At 38.2% G+C, this 18,975-nt stretch overlaps 2 protein-coding genes across 5 annotated transcripts; one reads left to right on the top strand and one right to left on the bottom strand.

The window, feature by feature from the left end:
• The first annotated feature begins 3,080 nt into the window (after window positions 1-3,080).
• On the top strand, window positions 3,081-8,224 carry LOC123869504 (protein fuzzy homolog). Of its 3 annotated transcripts, none has more exons than XR_006796908.1 (8): window positions 3,081-3,273; window positions 3,366-3,487; window positions 4,039-4,306; window positions 4,809-5,006; window positions 5,641-5,840; window positions 6,394-6,569; window positions 6,998-7,120; window positions 7,531-8,224. XR_006796908.1 is itself a non-coding variant. In XM_045912482.1 (8 exons), exons 1-8 carry the CDS (start codon window positions 3,196-3,198, stop codon window positions 7,586-7,588), a joined length of 1,227 nt encoding a protein of 408 aa, XP_045768438.1. In that variant the 5' UTR covers window positions 3,081-3,195; the 3' UTR covers window positions 7,589-8,224. The 3 variants fall into 3 exon arrangements, 2 of the variants coding, with proteins under 2 accessions (XP_045768438.1, XP_045768439.1); XM_045912482.1 differs by having other exon boundaries at window positions 6,994-7,120; XM_045912483.1 differs by lacking the exon at window positions 6,998-7,120.
• A 2,708-nt stretch (window positions 8,225-10,932) lies between these two features.
• LOC123869498 (polycomb protein Sfmbt-like) lies at window positions 10,933-18,612 on the bottom strand. Of its 2 annotated transcripts, none has more exons than XM_045912470.1 (10): window positions 18,276-18,612; window positions 17,455-17,678; window positions 16,845-17,072; window positions 16,201-16,373; window positions 15,698-15,836; window positions 14,616-15,091; window positions 14,218-14,419; window positions 13,632-13,809; window positions 12,979-13,241; window positions 10,933-12,310 (listed from the first exon to the last, which is right to left on the bottom strand). In XM_045912470.1, exons 1-10 carry the CDS (start codon window positions 18,388-18,390, stop codon window positions 11,930-11,932), a joined length of 2,379 nt encoding a protein of 792 aa, XP_045768426.1. In that variant the 5' UTR covers window positions 18,391-18,612; the 3' UTR covers window positions 10,933-11,929. The 2 variants fall into 2 exon arrangements, with proteins under 2 accessions (XP_045768426.1, XP_045768427.1); XM_045912471.1 differs by having other exon boundaries at window positions 12,979-13,238.
• Window positions 18,613-18,975: the final 363 nt, after the last annotated feature.

The following is an 18,975-nucleotide window of genomic DNA, read 5'->3' as shown; positions in this document are numbered from 1 at the left end:
GTTTAGGTCTTAAACAGTTTTAGGAAGTTCGTAAGCAAGGCATACTTTTGGGAAAATTGATGGTACAGCGCAATGACTTTCTACACATGGACATATCGTGGCATACAACACAAGAGCCCAAACATGGCACACGTTTCTAAATTCACCCTATGTAGCTTCAACTGCTCCATTTATACATTCCCGCTAACATTCAAGTCCTTTAAACTAACCTCAGTGATAAAGCCGCAATGTAAATCAATTTAAGCACTCGAAGCTGAATAAGGTGATTTTAGAAGCAGACTTGAACAAAAAATGGAATGGAGTAGTGTAGCACTATTAATTTTTGTTATTTCTTTGAGAGATTTTTCGTTTTTGTAAATATGAAACTATTATATATACTATATTACTATAAATATATCTGCTCGTGCTGATTCACTGACTGACTGACTGACTGACTGACTGACCCATTGATCACCTCTCCTGTAAAATTTTGTATGATTTTTTTTTTACCGATGGTTTCGCATAAAGGATAAAAAATGATTCGGAGAAAAAATATGGATAGAGCTGATGATTGAGGATTTCGGTGAGGAGCACGGCCAGGGTATTGGAGATAGGTGGGGGGGGGGGCTCGAACAAATGTCACTCAGAACTTCATCCAATTGACAGAGAGCTGAAAAATAAAACCAAAATGGCGGATTCAAGATGGCGGCCATACAAATTTCATGGTGTCTATCTCGGAGAATATAAAAGATGCAAGAATGCTTCTTTGGCGAAAGATGATCAGGACCCGAAAGTCTACTTGGTGAACAGAAAAAATTCAAGATGGTGGATTTTTTTTTGATATAAAATATATGGCGAATATTGAAGAGACTAAAAGTTGGGAACTATGCAAGACTTTGATACGGTTTCTTTTCAAATTTTGTTTTTATAGAATTCTCATTCTGACAAATGATGAGAGTTGATAATTGAGGATTTTGGAGACGGGTGAGAAGCACGGCCAGGGTATTGAAGATAGGTGGGGGGTGCTCGAACAAAAGTCTTTCAGAACCTCATTCAATTGACAGGGAGCTGAAAAAAACTCCAAAATGGCGGATTCAATATGGCGGCCATACAAATTTTGCCGGTATCTATCTCGAAGATTATAAAAGATGGAAGAGTGGTTTCTGGGCAAAAAATGACCAGGACCCGAAATTCAACTTGATGAGCAGAAAAATTGCGGTCCGCTTGCGGGCCGCGAACTCACGCGCCCTACTAGTTATATGTATAATGGTTTTACGTGGGATGATTTATATTAAAAAAAAAAATTGAAATTCATTGTTCACTGATTATAAACTTAGTGTGTGTAAAGAAAAACAACTAATTTAAGAAAATATAAGTTTATTCTACTTCAAATTTTAATTTTAAATATACTAAGTGCCTTGGAATAAATTCAATTTGTGAAAAACTTGTCTTTTAGACTTAGTTTTCTTTTCTAAGGTATCCTTCTGGCATATGTAATGTAGATGAACATCAATGTATCTTCCTATGACTGCCTTACCACTGCTTTACCATTGCGCACCGGAGGTCGTCAAAAGATAATAAAATAAATGTGATACAATAATGGCCAATAGATATAGATATAATATAGATTTTACATTGAACAAAAAAAGCCACTCCACAGTTTTGTTTTTCCGACATTCGTGACGCGCCCTTCCATCTGTCTCTTTCCGATGTGCGTGAGAGAAAGGAATGGGAACATTGTAAATAATTTTAGATATTTCTAGTGTTTTCAATGGTTTTACTAAGTATTTTACACTTTTTCGCATGTTATCTTACGTAAATAAAATTAACTTACCGGTGGTAATTTACACAATCTTTTTTCTGCGTCGTTAACGTATTATTTCGGCACTTTTTGATCGCGCATTTAGGCGTCTTGACAGCTTTGCAGTGAACATGCGACTAATGAAGAAAGTGTGCTTACACCGAGTATAAGCACACTTACTTGGTCCCTTGTTATGCGCGCCAGTGCGATGTCCTTGTGTAGAAAGTCATTGGTACAGCGTTTCTTTTTAAAAAAAAATTCAGTGCACACGAAGCCGTAGCAAAATCTTCCGCTTTAAAATGCATTCCGCAAACTGCCGAATATTTGGTGATATTTCCTGGAACGACAGCGATCCATTTTTGCCTTAAGTCTTCATTTTTGAGAAATCTATCGATAAACAGAAAAAAACACTTCCATTAAACAATCAAATTATGGTTACCTTACTACTTCTGTATAGTATAGTACAGAATGTTCGCCATATTGTTTTGCTTGACACCCAGTGTTGTCATCCTATTAATTTAAAAAAATATTTATAATACTTTTTAAACTAAATGATATTTTAATGACATTATAAAATAAAGATAACAGTATGAAAATTACTGCGAAAACAAAAGAAAGTAATCTTGTTGTTTGAAATAAAATAAACAATGAATAAGAACTTTGTGAGCTACATCATAATTCGTACCATAGAAAATATTTTTTTATGCTTGCAATCCATTAGACAGTGACACACTCCAATTTATAGACCTCTCGCTCGGCTCGTTTTTCCGCTTAGCATAATTGTATTAGAAATTGGACTTTATCCTAATGCAATAGAATTTATTTTTGCAGGGAATTAAAGCTGAAGTGCACAATCATGTTTAGGTAGCACGTCTCTGGGCTATGGTGATTCATGTGTTGTCTATGCTGTCTTGTTCTGAGATTTAGTGCTCTCACTTTTAGAGATTTCACATCTCTATGGATTTCACCCTATTTTAGGGCAAAATAGCTAATATTTAGTACGGCTTATAGCTTTTTATGTAGACTAGGAATAAGAATAATTTAGAGTAAACTCGAGCACCTTATTAACAACCCTTTACACAATATGTATTATTTTGCATTTTTTTACTTATCATAAAAGTTAAGTCTCAGAAGGGCTTGAAAAGTGCAGAATGAATAAGTTTACCGTTGTTTAGTTATACGCCCTAAATAAGCAAAAATTGAAATAAATATTCGAAGTAGGGCAATGATTTATATGGGCAAATTCATGCAAAAACTATGGTAAAATCCAAATCATAAAGTAGAAACACTACTGAGATGTGACATCTGTTTATGGTTTATGGTCTGTGGCTAAAGTTTACAAACAAACTGTGAAATTTTTCTGATTTTCTAACTTAAGAAAAGTAATTACTTAGGTACTTAATTTTAAAATCAAAATGTCTATCATAGTTATAGCAATAGGATCGGAAAGTGGTGTACCAATATTTTCCAAGAAAGTGGGCAATAATGAAAACGTAAGAATACCATTTTTTCCTTTAACAAAAATCATATCAACATACTTTTCAGTACCTACCTATAACTTTAGTAAATTTTTTTTCCAAATTAGATTCAGTTTTCAACAATAGCATCGCTACATGGGATTAACATGTTCACAAAATGTCACAACTTGCAAATGATCAATACACTAGTTGATAATGGAACTATACTGTGGAAGGAATATTGTAAAAGGTAAGGAATATTGTAATTATATGTCAGTTTATTAGTATAGTAAAATATAACTTACTAGCTGACCCACCCTTAATTTTGGTTTGAATGCATATTAAAGTATCATCTCAACCCATTGCTGGCCCACTACTGTGACACATCTTTCAGAACGACAAGGGTTTAGGCTATATATTTTTTTTTTTATTCACTATAGGTAAGCGCTTGACCACAATCACACCTGATGGAAAGTGATGATGTGGTCTAAGATGGGACGCGTTAGTAAAGATTTGGCCATAGTCTACCATACTGGCCAAATGTGGATTTCACACCTTTTGAAAACATTATGAAGAACCCTCAGGCATGCAAGTAGGACACAATGTTAAAACATACTACTGGCACACTGTTAAAGCAAGTTTTATTTATAATTTAACTCTTTAAAATACACATTGGTAACTCTGAAAATATAGAGTGTGTATCCAGGATAAAAACCAAAATCGCTACCATTACTTTAGTTCGCTTCACACATAAAGAGTGTTTCCAGCTTTTAGAAAATAAATACTTTTTCATGTCCATAGTGTGACATTGATTGGAATTGCTACTGGAGGGCTTGAATGTGATTTGGAACTCCTACTATCCTGTATCCACGATGTCATGGTATTCTGCATTGGTAAGAAGGAATTGGAAAACATGAAGAACTTAGATCAAATAAAGAGGGACCTCAGACAGTGTTATCCTATATTGGATTATCTACTGGAATCTTTGGATCCTAATTCTGTGCCTCGATCAACAATAGTGTTGGATTTTATTCAGAGTTTATTGTGTCCTCAAGCACAGCAATTGCAGGTATGCTATTCTTTACATCACAAAAAATATGATGATGAATGCTATTAATATTATGCTTAAGCGAATTTCTGCTATGACAGGTAATCTCAATAGTGACTAGTTCTTCTTTAACTAAAAGGCTAGTCAATTAAGCAGTGCACAAAATGTCTACGCAAACACAATAGGTGTACTCTCTATTCCTCACTCTCATATTCTGATTGGACAGTAAAGTAAGCTGACATGACTGGAGAGAGACCCTGGTGCAAGAACAAAAACTTTGTGCTCTGCTTCAATGTTCTAGTCTGCTACTGAAAATTTCTCTAAAACTAGACCAATGAGGCAGTGAATTTTTTAAATATATGTCTAGATGTGGTCTAGGTCTATGTCCATATGATGATGTCAAGAGAAAACAGTTGTCAGGTTCGAATCCTGCTATTTCTGATATACCCATTGCATTTAAAACTGCACAGTAAAAGTTCTGTGAAAGTGTTTTGTAGCAATATACTTTAGTTCTTGTCAACAGCAAGTGTTAGACAACTACGCACAAAGTGTGACGGGTAGGTGGGCCTGCCTAACAATACACGGACACTTGGTAGCCACAAGCTCAGACTTCTGTGAGCTGGATCCGAGGGAGGCGAGGCTACTGCTGCTACTGGCGGCAGCTCAGGACGGCGCTCCGTTGAGGGATACTCTAGTGTATTTGCCGCAAATGAGCCCTAATGTAAGTATAAAGAAATACTTTTTTTTTTAAAAGAATATTAGCCATGCTAATCATGACTAATACTCCCCTTTAGTCTCCAATTAAGCGTATAGCTTGTGCTAGGAGTGGGTACGACAATAGTGCAACGGGTGGGGTTTGAACCGCCGACCTTTCGGAATTCAGTCCGCTCCTCAACCGTTGAGCTATCGAGGCTCTAATAGTTATTTGCTATGCAAGGCTGTAAAGTTGTTATTTGGCGCGAATGCTTGTATTGAATACAAAGCAAGTGATGGATTCTAAGATTAGTCAAATTTTAAGACTGGTAAATCTTGGGGTTTACTAAAAAAAATGTTATGATTTACGAAGCTTTTACAGTACTATGCCATATAATGTAAGTCGCATCGGCAAAACTCGTTTCCGGAGAAAAGTGCAACCTAACCCTGACTAAAAGTGAATTTAGGTACACCAATGAAATACAGACCTTATTTCTTGACATTTAACAAGAACAACATTCACTCATTCAATAGCGGATGGTCGCGTGCTATAATTGGTCAAGTTTCCGCGCCATTTAAAAATAAGATTTCTGCGCAGGTACATCGGCGTAACTTATAAAATTACTTATAAAACTACTTACTGTATTTCTCTATATTTTCAGGTAGCGTTCAGAGCAGTAACATGCAAATTGCTAGCAGATGTGTACGTGTTAGTGATCTGTGGAGCGACGCCGCCGCTGTCGCAGATAGACGAAATAGTGCTGCAGTGCTGGGAGGGCTACGCACAGATTATAAAGGAGGCCAAGCTTGTGTACCCCAGGAATTTCCCCTTGAGCGTTACATTTGATACAATTTTGTTGGGGTAAGAGTTTTGATGGTTCAGTTTGATTAAAATGTGACTAGCTAGATACTAATTTTCTTATTTCTTCATTTATTTACTGACCAAACTTTGTTTTAAATTGAATTAAATACTAATTACTAATCAAGAATAGGAATCACAAGAAATTAGAGAAAGTTAAGGTTAAAATCGGTCAAGAGACACGGTTGCCGCACTTTAAAATTTGGGGATTCGAGAAAGCTATTATTATCTTATCTGTGTTCTAATCGAAATATAACTAGGTCAAATGTATTTAAAAGTCCTAACTCACTCATTTTGACCTGGAAAGCTGATCGCAGAGATGATCCCTTTATAATGTAGACAAGGAATGAGACCGGATTTTTCGAAATTCTCACGGAAGCGTGGCGGTTTGCTAGTATCAAAATACAGATTTTACTACGAACACGATGATTTAGGTTGCCTGTAAAGATTAGAAAATTTGGCCTAAGGTTAGGGTTGCCGAGCTTTACAATTTAAAAACTAGAAGGCAGCTTTATGATTAGGTTATTTTTTTAATACAAATTACTTAATTTTCCAGGTTACTAGTAATAAACGTGAGCAAGCGTCGTTGCGTGTTTTCGCGTCACCTTCACGCCACTCAGAAGAGCAGAGGCATGTCGGGCGTTCACAGGATCGACATCCTCAGGACATTCTACATCACCACTGCTAAAGACTTGGCGCCGGAGCTGAAAATTACGGAAGGGGAAGAAAAAGGTAAATAATCCATTGCGAAGTGTGTCTGTCTGTCCGTTTATGTCTGCTAGCTTTTCAAGGCGCATCTCGATTTTGGCAAAAAGTACAGAGATGGCCATGCATCCCGGGCGAAAACATAGGATATTTTTATCCCGGAATATAAGTGAGTAAGCGTCATTGCATCTCCTTCAAGCCACTCAGAACAGCAGAGGCATGTTGGGCGTTCACGATGCCGACGGTTCAAAAGCATATGTGAAAGTTTATATTTGAAAGAAAGTTTATTCTATTCTATTCTAATTTTCTTAAGAGTTGTGTGAAGTCTGCCAACCCACACAGCGCTAGCGTGGTAGACTATGGTATTAATTCTTCTTATTCTGAGAGGATACCCGTGCTCAGTAGTGGGCCGGCGATGGGTTGATGATGATGGCGACTATTTTTTGTGCAGATAGTATGGACGGTGCAGTGAGTGAAACCTACTGGTGCTCGGAGTACCACAAGTGCCACGCGCAGAGAGCCGGCACTCTGCTGTGCTGTGCGTTGTACGCGCATACCGTACCTACTCATACTATGAGGTATCTTTTCATAACTGTAGAATTATTTTTGAAACTTAATTCGAAATTAAATGTCGAGATCTATTTAGGCTAATTTAATCCAAACCTGCCGATAATTTAACTACGCTGTTTAAAAAAATACTAAACGTCTATTCACACTAGCTTCACGACTTCGTCGGCGTGGACTACTCAAATTTCATAACCCTACCCCTTTAGGGATTGAATTTCCAAAATCTTTTTAACCCCCGACCGAAAAGGAGGGGTGTTATAAGTTAGACGTGTGTATCTGTGTATGCCTGTGGCATCTTAGCTTCTAAACTAATGAACCGATTTTAATTTAGTTTTTTTGTTTTGATCGAGTGTTATATTAGGAGTAGATGTATCATTTTTTTGCATATTTGTAACAGTCTAAATTTTTATTTTCTTTGCAGATTATTGACCAGTCAAATACTCCAGGACTTGTCCACAAACAAAGAGATTTATTGGTGACAACGAAAAACCGATTTTGGATAAATATACGCGCCGAGTTGTGAACCACCTCCTTTTTAGAAGTCTGTTAAAATACGGCGGAGGATAGACAGATTTATACTAGTGATAATGGCTCATTTTAACAGTGTCTTAAGTTTGAGCAAAGTCAAAGTGCGGTCTATAGATCTCAACCTAAGAATCCAATGACTATCTTTCAAAAGGTTGGCTCTTAAATCGACACTAATTGCAAACAAAATAGGTAAATGAAATATTTATGGAATAAGTGTAAACTAATTAACTCGACTGGAGTTCCATCTTTTTACAATGGTCTCTGCACAAATGGACCATTTTTAGTCATAGTTTTAGTATTAAAATGGTACTGATTCTGTTGATAACTAAATTTTAGAGTGTTGGCATCCTCTTCTTACTAATGCAATATGAAGAGGACAGACACAGTTTGACAGATTTAAATTTAATTTAGAGCTGTAAAACCTCGTGACTTTAGCTGCCAGTCGCGAGCCTATTGTTTTTTATAGCGTGCACTAAAATTTAGAGTCTTAAAATGTTTAGAGTCTTAAAATTCATGTTCTGTCCCTTTTCAACAATATTAAAAGGAGGAGGACGCAGATACTCTAAATTTAGTTTATAGAAAGACAACAGAATCGGTACCATTATCAGATTAAATCCGTCCAGAATATTGTGATTTTGTAAATAAAATAATACAAATAAAACTCATGTTTTTTAATTTAAATATTTATTACCAGGCCATTCGATAAAACACTGTACTGGCTACAATATCTAAAGGAAGGTTTTTGTATAAGTCACTAAAAAGGCAATTTGATTATCACCTAATTCACATTCAACTAAGAGCCGGAAACTCAGAAATGGCATACAAGATCACATTAATTTACTCTATTACTATCTCTTCAAGTAGATAGAAATTATATGACAAGACTTAATTATGCAATGGTTGTGCTTCTACAAACATATGTCATAGTATGGCCAAATACAGTTAAACGAGGAAAAGAAATTCCCACCCACTCTAACACCCTTATTCACAAACGTTACTATGAGGTCTCATAGCGCGCTAGAACGCACAGTGCAGGTTCCACCAATCAGATTACTGTATCACGTCAAAATACAATGATCTGATTGGTGGAACCTACACTATCACCCGTATTCACAAACGTTACTATGAGGTCTCATAGCGCGCTAGAACGCACAGTGCAGGTTCCACCAATCAGATTACTGTATCACGTCAAAATACAATGATCTGATTGGTGGAACCTACACTATCACCCGTATTCACAAACGTTACTATGAGGTCTCATAGCGCGCTAGAACGCACAGTGCAGGTTCCACCAATCAGATTACTGTATCACGTCAAAATACAATGATCTGATTGGTGGAACCTACACTATCACCCGTATTCACAAACGTTACTATGAGGTCTCATAGCGCGCTAGAACGCACAGTGCAGGTTCCACCAATCAGATTACTGTATCACGTCAAAATACAATGATCTGATTGGTGGAACCTACACTATCACCCGTATTCACAAACGTTACTATGAGGTCTCATAGCGCGCTAGAACGCACAGTGCAGGTTCCACCAATCAGATTACTGTATCACGTCAAAATACAATGATCTGATTGGTGGAACCTACACTATCACCCGTATTCACAAACGTTACTATGAGGTCTCATAGCGCGCTAGAACGCACAGTGCAGGTTCCACCAATCAGATTACTGTATCACGTCAAAATACAATGATCTGATTGGTGGAACCTACACTATCACCCGTATTCACAAACGTTACTATGAGGTCTCATAGCGCGCTAGAACGCACAGTGCAGGTTCCACCAATCAGATTACTGTATCACGTCAAAATACAATGATCTGATTGGTGGAACCTACACTATCACCCGTATTCACAAACGTTACTATGAGGTCTCATAGTGCGCTAGAACGCACAGTGCAGGTTCCACCAATCAGATTACTGTATCACGTCAAAATACAATGATCTGATTGGTGGAACCTACACTATCACCCGTATTCACAAACGTTACTATGAGGTCTCATAGTGCGCTCGAACGCACAGTGTAGGTTCCACCAATCAGATAACTGTATCACGTCAATTTAAAATGATCTGATTGGTGGAACCTACACTATGTGTTCGAGCGCACTGTGAGACCTCATAGTCATGATTGTGAATACGGCCGTTACTATAGTACGCGATAGATCAAGATGGCAATCGGGGTATGAGTCGGGGGGAAGTCCCGCATACCCGCACTGGGTTAGCGCGGGGGCGGAGATGTGCGGGGCGTCTCCACACCGATTGCCATCTCGACCTGTCTCATACTACAGTTGTAAAACTTGAAAAAGTCCAATATTCTTTCTTTATTATCTAGTAGTATGTTTGGGTAATGCCCCGCTATTTTGTGTTTTCTGAATTCCCAGGCCAAATAACAGTTAAAAAATTTCATTTACAAGTAGCAATTCTCCAGCTCTTTATAATAATACTTTATTCTGTCATTGGTTTAAAAAAATAAAAAAATAAATTGTTGATGTTCTAACTTGTATGACAATTTTTTTATGAGAATTGAAGTTTTATACAGATGTAAAGCTTCAAACTCATTACTGTGATGTGTGCGACACTAACTAAATCTCCACAACAGATTTCTTAAGATATGACTGAAAAAATTATTCTTCCATCAAGTCATGTCTTTCCATCAAGACACAGTACATAATGATTAATGTATGAACGCCTTTGTAAAGATAATTATTTTGCTGATCGCACAATACAGCCAACGTTGGGATGCATCCATTCAAAGCTCATTTCATTCATTATTACGACAGCTTCTGCACTAAAGGCCAAAGGGAGAATCCCTTTATAACCCCCGACCCAAAAAGAGGCGTGTTATAAGTTTGACGTATCTGTGTTTGTGTATCTGTCTGTGGCATCGTAGCTTCTAAACGAATGACCAGATTTTAATTTATTGAAAGGTGGCTTGATCGAGAGTGTTCTTAGCTACAATCCAAGAAAATCGGTTCAGCCGTTTGAAAGTTATTAGAGGTTTTGTGTCGGGGGTTTTTAAATTTTGAATTTATGTTATGCCTTTAGTATTTTACAATTAGTAAGTTAACCTAATTTTTAATACAATTTTGAGAAAAAAAAAATTGGTTGTCTGTAAAGTCGGTTTACTCACGATAGTTGAACGTGACAACAAAGGCCGATTGATTGTGTCGCTCGTTCCGCGCTCTCGCTTGCACTTTAAGCCTTACATGGAACGCCTCAGAGCGAGGTAACGCCGCATGAGTCATGTTTTTTCGTGCGTGCAGCCGGCTCTATCGAATTATAAGACGTTGTCACGTCAAAAATTAAGTTAACTTACTAATTGTATTTTACGTATGAACGCAACGTATGAGTTCAAACGCAGAATTCAAACATACTTATTGAAATAAATAGTAAACAGCACCACCACGTCATTTATCATCGGCAAAATTTGATTGTATGTACACCAATGAAATACATGCCTTATTGCTTGACTTTAAGATTTTAAACTCAAGAACACTCATGTAATGCTTCTCGACTTTACTTCCTTCAATTAATTTTAATATAATATTTTATTGCTTTATTCACATGATTTTGACAAGATTTTTGATTACCTATTATTAACTATAATACATTAATAAAATAATTGTGAGTGATCAATAATACAAAAATTATGAATAACGATTATTATCTGGAGCTATTACAGTGAACTAAATCTTCGCATTTTTATTTAGCATTCCTAATATCTCGTGCTATTATTCGTTATTTGTATTTCATTCTGATTTTACAAAAAAAAAAAAATCCCCCTCCTTTTGTATACTCGTTCAACTATCGCAGTGGTTATTATTTTATACATAAATTGATATACATAATTGTAAGCAACTACATACGTTAATACATATACATAAATAATTATATACGTTCACAACGAACATTATCACATTTCCAAAGAAACCAAGCTGACTTAAAACACACACAAAATATCACAATGTTTCACATTCGCTTCAAATTGACCGTATGTTCGATCACCTATGAAAGTGCTATCATACTTGGACTTTTTTTTTCAATGAATTGTTTGTAACGCAGGGCCAATAATTCTGCCAGATTTTATACAAGTCCCTATCAATATAATATATATAATATCTGTTTAGTCATACATAATAAAATATCAAATTCAAAAAAATCCCAATCGCTACCACAAAGAAGCAGTATTGACAATAATATTTGTAAGTATTTAGCACACGCTTAGTAACTATATCTATCATCTACAATGTCTTTTGATATAGGAATATACTCGTACTGGAAACACTACTTGAAGCTGCCAAGCAATCTGCACTGGGGCTGTTTGATTTTGCACTTCAACTGCTGTATTAGGTCGAATATTTTTAACGAGGGTCCTACTTTCATTTCTAACAGTTCAATGATTTCGTCTTTAGACAGCTGGAGCATCATTGGGCCAGTTATTTGGCTGAAGTTGATGCAATACGGCTGGCAGTCGTTCACTGTGAGGAATTTTGCGACGTCGGCGGTGGTCCAGTTTTCGGGATCTACGGAGTTTAGTACATCTAAGGGCACAGTAGTGTTGACTAGTCTGGGTATCACCTTGTCGTCTTCACTATTAACGGGTGTTTCGGGAGACGGTGGATTAATGATTTGGTTTGATCCCTGCGACGCATCCGTTGGCGTAATCTGCAAGAAAAACGTTTATTAACCCCCGACCCAAAAAGAGGGGTGTTATAAGTTTGACGTGTGTATCTGTGTGTGGCATCGTAGCTCCTAAACTAATGAACCGATTTTAATTTAGTTTTTTTTTAGTTTGAAAGGTGGCTTGATCGAGAGTGTTTTAGCTATAATCCAAGAAAATCGGTTTAGCCGTTTGAAAGTTATCAGCTCTTTTCTAGTTGCTGTAACCTTCACTTGTCGGGGTGTTATAAATTTTTAATTTACCATAGTGTGTTTGCAGAATAGAAAAATTGTCTTAGTTTTAGATTGTGAATGCGCCGTGCAATCATTACAAGTTCAGCTAATTGTAATTTAAGTCCTCCTCCAAATCTAACTTCTGTGAACATTTGGGATTATAATCCATACTAATATTGTAAATGCAAAAGTGTGTCTGTCTGTCTGCTAGATTTTCACGGCCTAACAACTTAACCGATTTACAGAGGTAGCTTACAGACCAGGGAGCGGGTTATAGGCTACTTTTTATCCCGGAAAAGCAAAGAGTTGCCGCGAGATTTTTAGAATACCTAAATCCACGTTCAGCATCTGCATAGACTTCGGACACGCTCTTCGAGGGCGAATGGCTGTTAATCCCTGGTTAAGAAATCTTAAATATGTATTAAAGATACAAATCTTACCACTTGGTCCACAACATCCTGACTGACATCTGTAAGCCGTTCCTCAAGAGGTTCTGGGCCGGGCTTAGGCTCGGTGTGCGCTTCCATCTTCACATCTATTTCCATCTTCACGGGAAGAGTTGGTTCCTCGACGCGGGGTTCTATGTCTGCAGAGACTTCGGACACGCTCGTTGGTGGAGAAAGGCTTTTTGTATCACCCATGTCTGAGTTTTGGGAACTTTCCTCTGTAGTGTTTGGAGGTGGCGGAGCGATCACTTTGGCTGCTGGAAGAGGAACATGTGTTTTTTTCTTTTTTTTTTTCTTCACTACTGAAGTTAGCCCTAGATTGCGATATTATATAACTGTGGTGTATGTGCTATGACACCTGGTGGTAAATGACGATGCAAAATAAGATGGAAGTGGGTTAACTTTAAGTGGTAAACAGTTTAAGTAGGTCCTTCCTAAGTTCCTTTCTTGAAGAGCTCAAAGAATATAACCTTACAAATCTCTAGATCCATTGTCTGTCAGTCAGGCACAGCATCATTTTAAGGTACAAATTGGTAACAATTGGCAAGATGGACTTCTCATTCTAAGAGGAAAAAGGTGTCAGTTGTGACCGACTCTTGGATTTTAATGATTACGATGTATAAGTAATAAGTATGTATGAGGCTGACCCTGTCTCCGCTTGCGCCGGTTGGGGCGAGTGGGCATACGGCGTGCGACCCGCGGCGGCGGTTGCAGCGGACCCTCCAAACGATGCCCTACGGCTCGGCACCACCCCACCGGGTACACGTCCGTGCTATGCGCCCACAGCCACTGGTCGTACTCTGAGCCCCAGCCGTCGAAGTGCACCTGCGAAATATAACTCACAGTTATCATCCGTGACAAAGCTTTGTATTAAATTTTTAAACCGGAAGTAAACCCAGAAAAAACTTCTCCCTCACTGTTAACTTCTCCCTTTATTACAACTCACTTTAATCAGATTGGCACAACTCGTGCGACAGTCGCACACGATTCCCGGTCCATTAGGTCCGCGCACTCTACTCGCATGCTGGGAACGTGGAATGTCCGGCTTTATGGCAATAAATAAACATTCCAGTTGACCACGCGCCGTGAATAGTTACTCACCTTGAGCAGATGAACGACACCTCGTGCGACAGTCGCAATACACGCAAGTCCCGGTCCATCAGGTCCACGCACTTTACTCACCTGCCTGCCACAAAGCCATGCGACTCCACGTGGCCGCGAGCGGGCACTTACCTTCAGTAGATCAGCGACAACTCGTGCGACAGTCGCGACGCACACGAGCCTCGGGTCCATCAGGTCCGCGCACTCTAGTCGCATGCCTGCCACGAAGCCATGCGACACCACGTGGCCGCGCGCCGCGAACAGCGCCCTGTTGGCGGCACGACTGCCCGTCCTTGTTAGGTATTCTTCCCAACTGAACTGCTCTGCTGTAAACCTGTACACAAAATAACATCCTTCCTAAAACTATTTTTTAATCAACATAGGCTTGCACTAGACGACAGTCATGCGTTGTTTTAAGCAATGAGTGCAAGATAAAGTAGTAATGTATGTACTAATGGATGTCTATCGATTTACGATGATGATGATGATAATAATAAATGATTTACAAACAAAAATAAAACAATACACACCCAGCAGGCGGAACCATAGAAATATTATTGGCCAGCGCGAAACCAACAGGGAATATACACGGTGACCGTTGGTGATAGCAAAACCAATCCGCCCCTGACGCGTCAGCGGGATAGCAATCTATCCTGATCATCATGTATCCTTCATTCAAAATCTGCATAACCGTTGCAGCGCATACCGCTGACAAATTCAAAGGATCTATTGCTTCTAGCTTCATGCCTTCAGAGAAAAGGGGAGGTTCGTTACTGGGGTACTTGTAAAACATTTCTGGGGTTGAATCGCTTGGCATAAGTCGTCCCGCTGCCACTCTTTGGCAGTAATTCTGAGGTGCGTCCAAGGGATGGCCCACTCTGAAGGCCCAGCCCACTGGATGAATGAGTGGGGAATCCTCGTGACACCAGAATCCATTGTCTTCAGGTGAACTGTCGTAGTATTTTACGTGTAACCGCTTGCCTATTATTTCGCAGACGCTTGCTACCTATAATAAAGTAATTAGATGAACTTACAGCCTTTATGTAGTACAAGCCAAAAATTTTGCCGTCCTTAACTCGTTTTTGGTTACAAATTGATGTCTAGTGTCATACTAAATTTTTAGTTTCAAAGAACGCGATTTTTGTTTAAAATAGCTCTTCTATATATATAATTTTAATTTTATTTTATTTTATTTTATGGAAACATATTTAATGCTTAAGCCGTAATTGTCTCCAATTTAAATTCCAATCTCCATCTTAATTATCTCCAGTGTAATTTTTTTACTTCAATGAGGTGAACAAATAACAGCCCATAAAGACACAGACATAAAGTAAGTTTTACTTACGTAAGTGGCTTGCATAATAATTAATTGACAAAACTAAAATAAAATAAGAGTGCTTACATTAGTAAATTCGTCGTAACTCGTAAGTTAATCACGTAAGCTACTTACCTGAGTAAAACTTAAGGTAACAGCAGCTAAACCAGTTTTAAGATTTTAAGATAGTAAGATTTTATCTTTATTGTTCCCCTTAAAATAGTTTATATGTAGAACTTTTGAACTGAGAAAATATATTATGAGAAATCCGAAGTATTTAGATGGTTGATGCCTTACCTTGACTTGAGAGATTCTGTTCTTATCAACAACCTCCATAACAGAACCAATACAAAACCTTGATACAAGACTATCGTTCAACTTCGTGTAAAAATTTGCTGGCAATGTTCGCGCGTCAGTCAACTGTTTTACAAGGAACCTAAAAAAAATGGTTCAATACTTATTTTTGAAGGTAGTACTTTTCCAAACAAATATTATTTGAGGGCTTAGCATGCTCAGAATATAATATATATATAAAAGTACATATTGTGTTATTCTGTTCTGACTGTAATCTCACCTGGTGGTAAGTGATGATGCAGTCTAAGATGGAAGCGGGTGGCAGTTTTCATTAAACCCATACTCTTGTGGTTTCCATACTGCATCGCCGGAACGCTAAACCGCTTGGCGGCACGGCTTTGCCAGTAGGGTGGTAGCTAGCCACGGCCGAAGCCTCCTACCAGACCTAACTAGTAATAAAATAAGGTAGTGGTTATAAAAACTTTAGCACTTTGTGCTCTGCTTACTTTTTCCAGTCCGTATATTTATCCTCTATACTTCTCGGCGGGATGAGAGGTTTACCGCGCGTCGCACACCAGCCGACCGGATGAACCTCCGAACAGCAGAGGTTGACCCAAAAATCCTTCGAGTCATCGCTGCCGAAACCTTCATAGCGCAGCAGACCCATGTAACCTTTGACCTTGAATATCCATACGTATATTAATATTCCAAAGTTTGTCTATTTGCTTGTTAGTAAAACACTACTCGCCTACTCTTAAAACATCAATTGATTTCAATGACAACAATTGTGGCACTGAGATAGCTTGCTTCTTGGATCTAACATAGAATACTCTAAGTTTTTTTTATCGCAGAAATAAAGGATTCCTGCAGGATAGTAAATCATAGTAACACAAACCTACATGGATGAAGTTAACATGAGATAGAAATTAGAATAATATAAAAAAGGTTTTCAATCTTGACAGACTTGTAAAAAGTACTTTTGATTTGTCAAGTGAATCTACTACTAGTTGGAAATTGGAATGCCTTTCCTTTCTATTGAGAAAAATTAACAAAATAGATAGATGAAGGTGATTATTCTAAAAAATAAGGTTGCGCCTGCAGTCTGCTACAGACTTGTTTGCGTTGCGAACCTTTAGTTTTATATACTTACCTTCAAAACAGTAGCCACCCAGAAGTAGTCACCGAGTTTCTCCGAATAATTCTCACAATCAGTGTTCTTAACTTCAACTTTCATGCCCTCAAAGGTGTTATCCCACATATCATGCAAGGGTGCATGCTTGAACAGGCTAACTGGCGCCGCAAGAAAATCACAACCAAACAGCTCATCTTTCCACTCATAGCTGTTTGCAACTTGAGCAAATTGTTTTATAGGTCCTGCCTGGATGGAGAAAAACAAGTGTAAGATTTATTTAATTATTATATATAGACTAGTGTGTGGCTGCAATCAGATTTGCTAGAAGTGATGATCCATTCTAAGATGGAGTGTGCGTGCCTATTCACTCTTGACTTGAATGTTCCTATATTAAAATTGGAGGGAAAAACTGACACTGGAAGAGCAGATAAACTATGTAATGAGCAAGCATCTTTGATGTTTAAGCGGATCATAAGCTATCCCTTACCACGCTATGCGGGATGTAAGCTAACCTTGTACCAAATTTTGTCAGAATCGGTTAAACTGTTAGAAAAGAAGTTTCTGTTAGAAAAGGTAGCAGACAGTCAGACAGACACAGTTTCACATTTATAATATTAGTATAGATTACCTGCAACTCATTAAAAGTAGCCTGCCAGTGTTGTAACTGAGGCAGCGGCTCTAAAGGGATCAGCCCTTCCATGTGTTCCGCTCCCTCCATCAGCTTAAACCTCCAGTTGCAATAACGTCTTTTTGTGTTACTTCTACTGGTGTGGCATCTCAGTGAACAAAACTTGTTATTGCGCGGATAGAACTGCCCGCGCTTGCCAACTCTCCCACAAAATTCACATAGTGCTGTAAAATATTAAAAAAACTAGTGAAAACCATCAAACAAGTTTGTATACAAACATACATAATAAAAAATGGTCAAGCAAGCTGCACACTAAGGGTTCCATACCCTTGTGCTTATCAGACAATCCTATCTGCCAAATTTCATGATTCTAGGTCAACGGGAAGTCCTTACCCTATAGGTTTTGATTCCCTTGATGGATCTTGACAGACATAACAGACAGACAGACAACAAAGTGACAAAGTGTAGTTGCAACAGTAGTTTTTTGTCTACATAGTGCATATGAGTGCATTGTGTTAAGGGTTATGGCTTAGGCCCTAATATCTATATTAGGGCCTGACGCTTAGGGGGTCCTACATTGACCTTTAGGGGGTCCTACTTTGACCTCTATGATACCGTCGTGCCTCAGAGAGCACGCTAACCGTCGATCCCGATTTTAATCACTACTTAACATCTAGTAATTGTTAAACCAAGCAATCAAAATCATACTGTAGGAACTGTTTGTAAAATAAAAGCACATAATTTTTAGCTCCGAGGCAAGGCTCCGAAGGTAATATGCATCAGACAACTTTGTTTAATCAATATCCAAATATATCACTCACCAAAACTGTCTTTTTCCAATGGTATTATAGACAAATCATCAACAATATTTGTTTCGTCAGATATATCAGGTATAATGCGGGACGACGATTTACTACCGGTATTGTAAAAAGCCATATTTAGAAGCCACCAAGTAAATACCGACCACCGTGGTTGTAAACACCACAATATTCATGACTTCACAGTTGAAATATTGATTGTGAAAGTTAGTCAAGGGTTTTAAACGCACTTCTTATTTTAACTGTCCAACGTATCAATATTATTTCTTGAATTAAACATAAATCAAGTGATCAAAAGTTTGATGATTAAAAAAACGCCATTTCAAAATTTTTTTTAAATTTATTTTAACGCCCTGGATATAAGCCCCACGGATGTAGGAAATAAGGAAATAACTTTGTTCTTCCAGATCTTTGGCTCAGTGCAGCTCAGTGGACGAAACGAGAAGGAACCTACCAGCAATATGATAATATCATATTATTCAATGATTTATCATATTATATCTCTGCCTACAAAGCAGGCTTAAAAAAGTAAGAACCCAGAGTCGTAAAACCAGTGAATAAAATTAAAAAAAGAGGAAGAACTGGGTCGGCTGGGTTGCGGTTGATTACTTTGGTGTTCTCGTGACCCAGTCGCGGGAAGGAACCAGGTTTGGTACTCCGGCCGCCTGTTGGCTGGCGAGTCCCAGTACCCTCACCGTTTTCC

This window comes from Maniola jurtina, chromosome 11, assembly GCF_905333055.1.
Source record: "Maniola jurtina chromosome 11, ilManJurt1.1, whole genome shotgun sequence".
NCBI lineage: Eukaryota > Metazoa > Arthropoda > Insecta > Lepidoptera > Nymphalidae > Maniola > Maniola jurtina.
The sequence above is the reverse complement of the archived record's forward strand: the minus strand, read 5'-3'. Positions and strand labels throughout refer to the sequence as shown.